General features: G+C 46.1%; 1 protein-coding gene across 2 annotated transcripts in view; it reads left to right on the forward strand.

Moving 5' to 3' along the window:
* COPS2 (COP9 signalosome subunit 2) overlaps positions 1–12,190 on the forward strand; it is a 176,038-nt gene that overhangs the window by 133,994 nt on the left and 29,854 nt on the right. For both annotated transcript variants that reach the window (XM_063926036.1, XM_063926037.1), the window contains exon 12: positions 5,881–5,939. In XM_063926036.1, the coding sequence (XP_063782106.1) occupies positions 5,881–5,939 (59 nt within the window). The remainder of the gene's footprint in view (positions 1–5,880; positions 5,940–12,190) is intronic.

The following is a 12,190-nucleotide window of genomic DNA, read 5'->3' on the forward strand; positions in this document are numbered from 1 at the left end:
TCAAAATTGCGAACGAAAGATTAGCAAAATTGCGATTAGACACTTCTTAGCAGTTTCTGAGTAGCTTCAAACTTACTCGGCATCTGCGATCAGTTCAGTTCTTGTCGTTTCTGGTTTGACATCATAAACACACCCAGCGTTCGCCCAGACACACCTCCGTTTCTCCAGCCACTCCCGCGTTTTTCCCAGAAACGGTAGCGTTTTTTCACACACTCCCATACCCATAAAACGGCCGGCCTGTTTCCGCCCAGAAACACCCACTTCCTGTCAATCACACTACGATCACCAGAACGAAGAAAAAACCTCGTAATGCCGTGAGTAAAATACCTAACTGCATAGCAAATTTACTTGGCGCAGTCGCAGTGCGAACATTGCGCATGCGCAGTTAGCGGAAAATCGCTGCGATGCAAAGAAAAATACCGAGCGAACAACTCTGAATAACCCCCTCTGTCGGGTTGGTGTCAACTGTTAGTTGTCATTTTTTGTTGGTGTCAACTTTATTGTTGTCCAGTTTTGTTATATGTATTTCTCCATTGTCAACCTCTATAGCTCCAGTTCGGCTCAGTAAAAAACACTGAGGTACTCTGGGATATGGAGGGGAGGTATAGTCAAAGTTTAACTGTTCAGTGCCTAGTTCCAGTGGAACCGTCCATATCCCAAGAGTACTCCAGTGCCCCCTATGGATTCAAAGAAAAGGATTTATCTGGTAAGTACCAAAATCCTATTTTCTGCAACAAGGCCTGGACTTAGGCCTTAGTCTGGCCTTCCTCAAGGTTCATATATATGACTTGTCGGTGTGGTTTCAGAGGAAAATTGCTTCTATTCCGGACGTTCATACTTTCACTCAGGGTATTTCACGGATTCAGCCTCCCTATGTCCCTCCTGTGGCTCCATGGGATCTGTCGGTTGTCTTGAATGCCATCCATTTGAACCTCTTGAGTCTGTGGACCTTAAATGCCTTACGCTTAAGGTCGTCTTTCTGCTGGCTATTACCTCTGTTAGGAGGGTGTCGGACTTAGGCGCTTTGTTCTGTCGTCCACCCTTTCTGATTTTTCACAGTGACCGGTCAGTTCTTAGAACTCGCCCCAGTTATCTACCTATGGTGGTGTCATCTTTCCATCTTAACCAAGTGATTGTGGTTACGGCTTTTATCTCTTCTGGTTGGTCCTCCAGAGAGCGGTCTTTGGATGTGGTAAGGGCTCTCCGTATTTATGTGGAGAGGACTGCCTCTATCAGGAGGTCACATACCCTTTTTGTACTTTTTTGGTTTCACAAACTTGGCTGGCCTGCGAAAAAGCAAACCTTGGCCAGATGGATTAGAATGATTGCACAAGCCTATGCGCAGGCTGGACGTCCAGCTCCTACTGCTGTCAAAGCCCATTCTACTCTGTCTGTTGGACTTTCTTGGACGGCCCGCCGAGGCACGTTCGCTGAACAATTGTGCAAGACCGCTGCGTGGTCCTTAGTGAACACGTTCATTAGGTTCTATGCCTTTGATACTTCCGCTTCCCGGGATGCTTCCTTTGGACGCCAGGTTCTTGTGCCCACTACGGTGCGTCCCCTCCCATGAGGAACTGCTTTAGGACATCCCCGATGTATTTCCTGTGGAACACAGTGTACCTCACTGCAGAAAAGGAGATTTATGGTAGACTTACCATAGTTAAATCTCTTTCTGCGAGATACACTGGGTTCCACAGGGCCCCCACCCTAACCCATTTAGCTTGTTTGGGTTTGTATGGCATTAGCTGCTGGTCCCTTCTCCTGTCGTGAGAATGTGGTTCTATGTGACTAACATCTGCCGTCTTTTTTTTACCTGCTACTGCATTGGACTGGTTAGCAAAACTGAACACCAGTGTCTGGAGGCGGGGTTATAGAGGAGGCGGTGCAATGCATCCTGGGAACAGTCAAAGCTTTAGCCTGTTGGTGCCTCGGATCAAGATCCAACTCTACACCCTGATGTGTTCCCTGTGGAACCCAGTGTACCTCGCAGAAAGAGATTTAACTATGGTAAGTCTCCTTTAATAATGATTAGTACATTTTAGCTTACAGACTGAACTGTAGTAGGTCAGCATAGGCTAGTCTGTTCTGTAGCAAATATATTTTTTTCTACTATCTTAGCCAAGACTCATATATTCTTTGTAAGCGTGAAAGTAAGCATCCTTTTTTTAATTATATATTTTAGTTGAAGCAATTTATAGTTCAAAATACACTGAACATATTGCATCAAAATGTGTGTATAGTTATAGAAACACCCAGCATGATGAAGTACAAACAGACCAATTTGAGCATGACCGTTTTTTCGACAGATGGATATATGGTCATTCAGTCACAGAAAAAAGCAAACATAAGTAGGCCCAGTAGATGACAAAACAAGTATGAAAGTTACAATTAAATCAAATTAGAACTTAAAAAAATAAAGTTTGCTCACCTCCGAATGAGGGGTTGGAAATGTATATTAGAGTGTCATCCACAAAGGCGGTTTGATTTATTTCTCTTGAGCATCATTCTGCAGTATGTGTAGAAGGGGGTCACTAGCAATGATGAACAGAAGTGGCGAAAATGGACAACCTTGGCGGGTTCCATGGGACATGATTAGAGTATCGCCACAATATCCATTAAGCAATAAAAAGTTAGCTAGTGTCTTATGAAGGTATTAAATTAAATCTATAAAAACAGGATGAAAGTTCAATGAGAGCATTGAAAACAAATGTGGCCAAAGAACAGTATCCAATGCTTTGATTGTATCTAAACAAATTCATTAAAGTGTTTGGGGTGTGAGCCTCTTGAGAGGAAACAACCACAGCAGCAAATAGCAGCCCTTTCCACCTCGACAGTGTCTGTTCCGCAGAAAACTAAGCTGGTGGGTAGTGAGAACCTGGGGGAAGAATAAGGTGGAGTCTGTCAGCCATAATTATGTCAAGCAATTTAATATCTGTGTTGAGCAAAGTAATGGGGCTGTAAGATTTAAGCAACTGAGGGCCTCGTTGAGGCTTGGGAAGCAAAATGTTAGTGGCATAGTTAAAGTGTGAAATGGGAGCGTGGTTATGGAGAATTTCATTGAACTACTCTACTAGAGTAGGGGCATTATGTGGCTTTAGTAGTTTGCTGTATTCATTGGACAAGCCATTGGGACCTGGAGTTTTATGTAACTGAAGTTGGGAAATAGCTGCAAGTTGGTATAATAGGATTCGAAAAGTTTTTAAATATCGGGGGAGGTTGTTATAGGAAATCCTGTTTGTGGATGTTTATTTGCTGTGATGAACCAGCGGAGTTTCCCTGATTTGGCCATGGTGGCTAACAGATGGCCTGTCTTGTTACCCCAGCGAAAGTACTTAAACTTGGAGAACACCAAGTCCCTTTTGGCCTGAGAGAAAAGAGAATCATCTTAGCTTGTGTGTAGTGATGTAAAGAGTCACAAGATGGGCCCGCAGCGCCTGTGATAAGGCATTATGCAAAGAGTTGTGTTGTGCAACTGACTACTTTTTTTTTATGTTGGACACAAAATCGATAATGTGAACCCTTAAGAACTGCTTTGGATGCTCCCCAAAATACTTTTGTCCAGTGTGTAGTAAGAAAGTCTCTGAATTCAGTGGATTGATTAAGATAACTTAGGCGTGTTCCAACTGCTTGTATAGCGCAAGTAAGGCATGGCAAGATCAGGGCATGGTCTGAAATTAAGATATTGTGGATATCTGTATGGTGTACCGAGGTGATAAGGTGGTCGCTTCGTAAAATTGCATCAATGCATGACCAAGAGTGATGTACTCCAGAAAGGAAAGTAAATGTTTTGTCCGTGGGGATAAGGGGTGCTAAATGTCTGTGAGGGGGAGAGTGGCTTTGCAGGATCGAATTTGTCTCCACGTAGAAGGGCTGGAGAATCTAGGGGGAAGCCGTTGATCAAGGAGAGGATCATCCAATGTAACGTTTCCACCTGCAATAAGGGGGAAGTTGGAGCATTGTGCTAGAAGGCAAGTAATGTCTAGTAGAAAATCAGAGGTGGCAACATTGGGGGCATAAATGTTTACCAAAGTGTACTGAGCACACCACACTATGTTAAGAATGAGGTAGCGGCCTTTAGGGTCAGCCACTGAGTGGAGGATAGAAACAAAATTGCCACTCCTCTGTCCTTCCTCTGAATATCTGCAGAAATGCACTGACCCAACCATGGCGCGCACAGGGAGGACCCGCTGCCTGACACCCAGTGTGTCTTCTGAAGAAAAACAGTTTGAGGAGGAAAACAGTTTCAAATGGGTGACCACTCATTTTAATTTCACCGGTGAGCTAAGGCCTCCCACATTCCAGGAGACAAGCTTGAAGTGTGTATTAGAATGTGAGGTTTGCAGTTAAAGTAGGGGTCTGTGTGGGAATATCAGCCAGCTCCTCTGCGGGGTGTTAAGATCAGGGCAGACTCCTTCAGTCACAAACTCCCAACGAGCAGGGTGAAATAGGTATAGAAAATCCTGGCATGTGACTGCATAGGATCCATGGTGAATGGGGGGAGTAGTAAGCATCATTTTTAATAAACTCTTGATGGTAATATTTAAAGAGTTCATGTCTGCACTGGCTCTTTAGGATTCCTTAACTTTACATTATCCTTACACCTGCATTAAATGGAAGTTTCCCTATATATTGTAGTATTAACACCTTTTTAAATTCAATTGCGAGAAGGAAAGAAATAGTCAGACTGTTTACCTCAATTTAACTGGTTTATTCAGTTTTTTTTAATGAGTAAAGTCCTCTCTATTCTATACTAGGTGAAATAAGCAAAGGCTGCTCTTGTAACCGACATTTTTGCTTGATCTATATTTAGATGTTGAATGTTTTGTATCATTATGTATTAGTTACACATTAAACCACTGTAACAGAATAAGGTGCAATCTTTCATCTATTCATGCTTTTACAGATTGTGACACAATAGTACATATGGTAACATTGTAACTTATAACCTTTCCTTCTCACCGTCATGTTCTTAACATTTATGTATAATCTTGCTCTTTTGACCTTTGGAGCTTTATCATTGGTGGGTGTGCCCGAGTATTGCATTCACAGTTCTGCTATAGTCTACGTGAACAAACATATCTTCCAAACAAATCCATAATCAGTTATGCTAAAAGAGGTCCATGCCACAAATTAGATTTCAGTAATAATAGAACAGCTTTCATTTTACCACATTACAATAATATATAGCAGGGACCCCTCAATTCTAAAATATATTGAATATATATATATATATATATACACACACACACACACACACACACACACACACACACACATACATATAAATATACACACACACACACACACACATATATATATACATATACACACACACGCCATAATTAAACGGCTATGAGTAAACGTACTCCCAGAGTTGTCTTTCGTTTGATCTAACAACTAGAATGTCACTAAGTTTAGTAGGGACACTAATTAGCACATGGGAAGTAGAATTCCGCAAAAAAAAAAAAAAAGTTGGCCTAAAGTCTCCAAAGTCGGAAACCTTGTGCTGTACAATGATAAAATAGACGGACACATGTTATGTTGCTGCGTTTAGCGCCATATCCCCCCTATCTGTGACTTTTCACACAAAAATATTTTTCCACGGATTTTGTCATAAATGTAAATTTTATTTTAGACCAAGTGATTTAGAGATCAGTAAGATGTTTCGGACCATACACTAGGGGTGTATTGCTTATGTATAATGTAATGTCAGAAGTGACCCTGATTATTACTGCCCTCTACTTTTTTTTTTTTTTTCTTCAGTAATAACTGTTAGTTTTTTTCCTTTTTACTGATTTCACAATTTTAAGTTTAGTACAAATATAATGTTATAAACGTTTAATTTACCATAACCTATTCTTTCACTATCCTTTTGTCCAGGAGCTCAATATAGATGTAGCGGACGTTGAAAGTTTACTGGTGCAGTGCATACTGGATAAGTACGTCATGATTTTTCCCTTTTTGCTGCTTTTGTTGATTAATAACTTAAATTGCTGTGGAAAATCTTTGATCTGCAAAGTTGGAAATGTAACCTATTCGTAATTGCCATGGAGGTGTTATAATTACTGATCCTGACTGCTGTTGAGCTGATTGTAGATGGTAATGTAAAGTACATGAGTTCAGGATTGCATCATGCAGACCCCTGCTAATCTGCATTATTAATCTTATGCAGCCACATTGTCTACTGTATTATTTCCTCTACAGCAATCTCGTTCTACCTGTTCTACATTGTAGCCACACAACAAACCTTGGGGAGATTTATGGAAACTAGTGTAAAGGAATATGGTGGAGCTGGTCCATGACAGTCAATGAGAGTCTGTTATGTGTGTAGTATAGTTCTGATAATGAAAACAAGCATCTTGTTGGTTGCTGGGTAAAACCATTTTTCTCTGACGTCCTAGTGGATGCTGGGAACTCCGTAAGGACGATGGGGAATAGACGGGCTCCGCAGGAGACTGGGCACTCTAAAAGAAAGATTAGGTACTATCTGGTGTGCACTGGCTCCTCCCTCTATGCCCCTCCTCCAGACCTCAGTTAGAATCTGTGCCCGGCCAGAGCTGGATGCACCTAGTGGACTCTCCTGAGCTTGCTAGAAAAGAAAGTATTTGTTAGGTTTTTTATTTTCAGTGAGATCTGCTGGCAACAGACTCACTGCTACGTGGGACTGAGGGGAGAGAAGCAAACCTACCTGCTTGCAGCTAGCTTGTGCTTCTTAGGCTACTGGACACCATTAGCTCCAGAGGGTTCGAACACAAGGCCTGACCTCGATCGTCCGTTCCCGGAGCCGCGCCGCCGTCCCCCTTGCAGAGCCAGAAGACAGAAGAGAACGACGAAAACGGCGGCTGAAGACTCCTGTCTTCATTAAGGTAGCGCACAGCACTGCAGCTGTGCGCCATTGCTCCCACAGCACACCACACACTCCGGTCACTGTAGGGTGCAGGGCGCTGGGGGGGGGGGCGCGCCCTGGGCAGCAATTATAATATCTTTTGGCACAAATTATACACATAATACAGTCTGGCACTGTATATGTGTGCAAACCCCCCGCCATTAAGTCACACAAAACGCGGGACAGAAGCCCGCCGCTGAGGGGGCGGGTCCTTCTTCCTCAGCACACCAGCGCCATTTTCCCTTCACAGCTCTGCTGGAAGCAGCTCCCCAGGCTCTCCCCTGCAGTATCTGGATACAAGAAGGGTAAAAAAGAGAGGGGGGGCACTTAAATTTAGGCGCAAATTAGATAAGTAAGCAGCTATTGGGAAAAATCACTTATTATAGTGTACATCCCTGTGTTATATAGCGCTGTGGTGTGTGCTGGCATACTCTCTCTCTGTCTCCCCAAAGGACTTTGTGGGGTCCTGTCCTCAGTCAGAGCATTCCCTGTGTGTGTGCGGTGTGTCGGTACTGCTGTGTCGACATGTTTGATGAGGAGGGTTACGTGGAGACGGAGCAGGGGCAGATTAGTGTGGTGTCGCCCCCTACGGGGCCGACACCTGATTGAATGGATATGTGGAAGGTCTTAACCGACAGTGTCAACTCCTTACATATAAGGTTCGATGACGCAGCAGCTTTGGGACAGCCAGGGTCTTAGCCCGCGCCTGCCCAGGCGACTCAGAGGCCGTCAGGGGCTCATAAACGCCCTCTGGCTCAGATGGTAGACACAGATGTCGACACGGAGTCTGACTCCAGTGTAGATGAGGATGAGACAAATGTACAGTCTACAAAGGCCATCCGATGCATGATTACTGCAATGAAAGATGTATTGAACATTTCTGACGTTAACCCGGTTACCACCAAGAGGGGTATTATGTTTGGGGGGGAAAAGCAGTTAGTGACTTTTCCCCCATCTGATGAATTAAATGATTTGTGTGAAGAAGCGTGGAGTTCCCCTGATAAGAAACTAGTGATTTCTAAGAGGTTACTGATGGCGTACCCTTTCCCGCCAACGGATAGGTTACGTTGGGAAACATCCCCTAGGGTGGACAAGGCGCTCACACGCTTATCTAAAAGGGTGGCACTGCCGTCTCAGGATACGGCCGCCCTAAAGGAGCCTGCGGATAGAAAGCAGGAAGCTATCTATCCTGAAGTCTGTGTATACACACTCTGGTACTCTACTGAGGCCTGCTATTGCTTCAGCATGGATGTGTAGTGCTGCAGCAGCATGGACTGATACCCTGTCAGACAACATTGATTCCCTCGACAGGGATACTATTTTGCTAACCATGGAACATATAAAAGACGTCGTCTTATATATGCGGGATGCCCAGAGGGACATTTGCCTGCTGGCATCTAGAATTAATGCAATGTCCGTTTCTGCCAGGAGAGTATTATGGACTCGGCAGTGGACAGGTGATGCTGATTCTAAAAAACACATGGAGGTTTTGCCTTATAAGGGTGAGGAATTGTTCGGGGACGGTCTCTCGAACCTCGTATCCACAGCAACAGCTGGGAAGTCGACTTTTTTACCTCAGGTTCCCTCACAGCCTAAGAAAGCACCGTATTGTCAAATGCAGTCCTTTCGGCCTCAGAAAGGCAAGCGGGTCAGAGGCGCATCCTTTCTGGCCAGAGGCAGGGGTAGAGGAAAGAAGCTGCACCAGGCAGCCAGTTCCCAGGAACAAAAATCCTCCCCTGCTTCCACTAAGTCCACCGCATGACGTTGGGGCTCCACTGGCGGAGCCAGGTGCGGTGGGGGCGCGTCTCCGAAACTTCAGCAACCAGTGGGTTCGCTCACAAGTGGATCTCTGGGCTGTACAAATTGTATCTCAGGGATACAAGCTGGAGTTCGAGGCGACTCCCCCTCGCCGTTACCTCAAATCAGCCTTGCCAGCTCCTCCCAGGGAAAGGGAGATAGTACTGGCGGCAATTCACAAGCTGTTCCTCCAGCAGGTGATAATCAAGGTCCCCCTCCTTCAACAGGGAAGGGGTTACTATTCCACAATGTTTGTGGTACCGAAACCGGACGGTTCGGTGAGACCCATTTTAAATTGAAAATCCTTGAACACTTATATAAAGAAGTTCAAGTTCAAAATGGAATCGCTCAGGGCGGTTATTGCAAGCCTGGAAGAGGGGGATTTTATGGTGTCGCTGGACATCAAGGATGCTTACTTGCATGTCCCCATTTTCCCACCTCACCAGGAAAACCTCAGGTTTGTGGTACAGAACGGTCATTACCAATTCCAGACGTTGCCGTTTGGTCTCTCCACGGCTCCGAGAATATTTACCAAGGTAATGGCCGAAATGATGATACTCCTTCGAAGAAAGGGAGTTATAATTATCCCGTACTTGGACGATCTCCTCATAAAGGCGAGGTCCAAAGAGCAGTTGTTGGTCAGCGTAGCACTCTCTCAGGAAGTGTTGCAACGGCATGGCTGGATTCTGAATATCCCAAAGTCGCAGCTGATTCCTACGACGCGTCTGCTTTTCCTGGGTATGATTCTGGACACAGAACAGAAGAAGGTGTTTCTCCCGGAGGAGAAGGCCCAGGAATTGTCATCTCTGGTCAGGGATCTCCTGAAACCAAAACAGGTGTCGGTGCATCACTGCACGCGAGTCCTGGGAAAGATGGTGGCTTCTTACGAAGCAATTCCCTTCGGCAGGTTCCATGCAAGGATCTTTCAGTGGGATCTGTTGGACAAATGGTCCGGATCGCATCTTCAGATGCATCGGTTGATCACCCTGTCCCCAAGGGCCAGGGTGTCTCTGCTGTGGTGGCTGCAGAGTGCTCATCTTCTCGAGGGACGCAGGTTCGGCATACAGGACTGGGTCCTGGTGACCACGGATGCAAGCTTCCGAGGATGATGGGCAGTCACTCAGGGAAGAAACTTCCAAGGACAGTGGTCAAGTCTGGAGACTTCTCTACATATAAATATATTGGAACTAAGGGCCATCTACAACGCCCTGAGTCACGCAGAGCCCCTGCTTCAAAACCAATCAGTACTGATTCAGTCAGACAACATCACGGCGGTCGCCCATGTAAACCGCCAGGGTGGCACAAGAAGCAGGATGGCAATGGCAGAAGCCACAAGGATTCTTCGATGGGCGGAGAATCACGTGCTAGCACTGTCAGCAGTGTTCATTCCGGGAGTGGACAACTGGGAAGCAGACTTCCTCAGCAGGCACGACCTCCACCCGGGAGAGTGGGGACTTCATCAAGAAGTCTTCACACAGATTGTAAATCGTTGGGAACTGCCACAGGTGGACATGATGGCGTCCCGCCTCAACAAAAAGCTAAAAAATATTGCGCCAGGTCACGGGACCCTCAGGCGATAGCTGTGGACGCACTAGTGACACCGTGGGTGTACCAGTCGGTTTATGTGTTCCCTCCTATTCCTCTCATACCAAAGGTACTGAGGATAGTAAGAAAGAGAGGAGTAAGAACTATACTCATCGTTCCGGATTGGCCAAGAAGAACTTGGTACCCAGAACTAAAAGAAATGATCTCCGAGGACCCATGGCCTCTGCCTCTCAGACAGGACCTGTTACAGCAGGGGCCCTGTCTGTTCCAAGACTTACCTCGGCTGCGTTTGACGGCATGGCGGTTGAACGCCGGATCCTAACGGAAAAGGGCATTCCGGATGAAGTGATTCCTACGCTGATAAAAGTTAGGAAGGATGTGACAGCAAAGCATGATCACCGCATATGGCGGAAATATGTTGCTTGGTGTGAGGCCAGGAAGGCCCCAACAGAGGAATTCCAGCTGGGTCGATTTCTGCACTTCCTACAGTCAGGGGTGACTATGGGCCTAAAATTGGGGTCCATAAAGGTCCAGATTTCGGCCCTATCTATTTTCTTTCAAAAAGAACTGGCTTCACTGCCTGAAGTTCAGACGTTTGTTAAGGGAGTGCTGCATATTCAGCCCCCTTTTGTGCCTCCAGTGGCACCTTGGGATCTTAACGTTGTGTTGGATTTCCTGAAATCACACTGGTTTGAGCCACTTAAGACCGTGAAGCTAAAGTATCTCACATGGAAGGTGGTCATGCTGTTGGCCTTAGCTTCAGCTAGGCGTGTGTCAGAATTGGCGGCTTTGTCATGTAAAAGCCCATATCTGATCTTTCATATGGACAGGGCAGAGTTGAGGACTCGTCCCCAATTTCTCCCTAAGGTGGTATCAGCGTTTCATTTGAACCAGCCTATTGTGGTGCCTGCGGCTACTTGGGACTTGGAGGACTCCAGGTTACTTGATGCAGTCAGGGCTTTGAAAATCTATGTAGCCAGGACGGCTGGAGTCAGGAAAACTGACTCGCTGTTTATCCTGCATGCACCCAACAAACTGGGTGCTCCGGCTTCAAAGCAAACTATTACTCGCTGGATCTGTAACACGATTCAGCAAGCTCATTCTGCGGCAGGGTTACCGCATCCTAAATCAGTGAAAGCCCATTCCACAAGGAAGGTGGGCTCTTCTTGGGCGGCTTCCCGAGGAGTCTCGGCTTTACAGCTTTGCCGAGCTGCTACTTGGTCGGGTTCAAACACATTTGCTAAGTTCTACAAGTTTGATACCCTGGCTGAGGAGGACCTTGCCTTTGCTCATTCGGTGCTGCAGAGTCATCCGCACTCTCCCGCCCGTTTGGGAGCTTTGGTATAATCCCCATGGTCCTTACGGAGTTCCCAGCATCCACTAGGACGTCAGAGAAAATAAGAATTTACTCACCGGTAATTCTATTTCTCGTAGTGGATGCTGGGCGCCCGTCCCAAGTGCGGACTCTCTGCAATACATGTATATAGTATATATAGGGGGCGGGGCTTCTCCCTCAGCACTCACCAGCGCCATTTTCTCTCCACAGCACCGCTGAGAGGAAGCTCCCCGGACTCTCCCCTGCTTACACACGGTGAAGGGGTGTTTAAAAGAGAGCGGGGGGGGAGGCACATAATTGGCGGATAACATATTATACAGCGCTGCTGGGGAAAAACATTTTGTGTTGGTCTCCAGGATTATTGCGCTGGGGTGTGTGCTGGCATACTCTCTCTCTGTCTCTCCAAAGGGCCTTGACAGGGATACGGTCTTCAGGAAAGGGGTTCCGTGTGTGTGTGTGTGTGTGTGTGTGTGTGTGTGTGTGTGTGAAGTGTGTCGATACGCGTGTGACGACATGTTTGACGAGGAAGGCTCGCTTAATGTGGAGGGGGAGTGCTTGAATGTCATGTCGCCGCCGGCAACGCCGACACCGGAATGGGTGGATATGCTGAATGTCTTGAATGCAAA

Source organism: Pseudophryne corroboree, chromosome 6, assembly GCF_028390025.1.
Source record: "Pseudophryne corroboree isolate aPseCor3 chromosome 6, aPseCor3.hap2, whole genome shotgun sequence".
In the NCBI taxonomy this organism is placed as follows: domain Eukaryota; kingdom Metazoa; phylum Chordata; class Amphibia; order Anura; family Myobatrachidae; genus Pseudophryne; species Pseudophryne corroboree.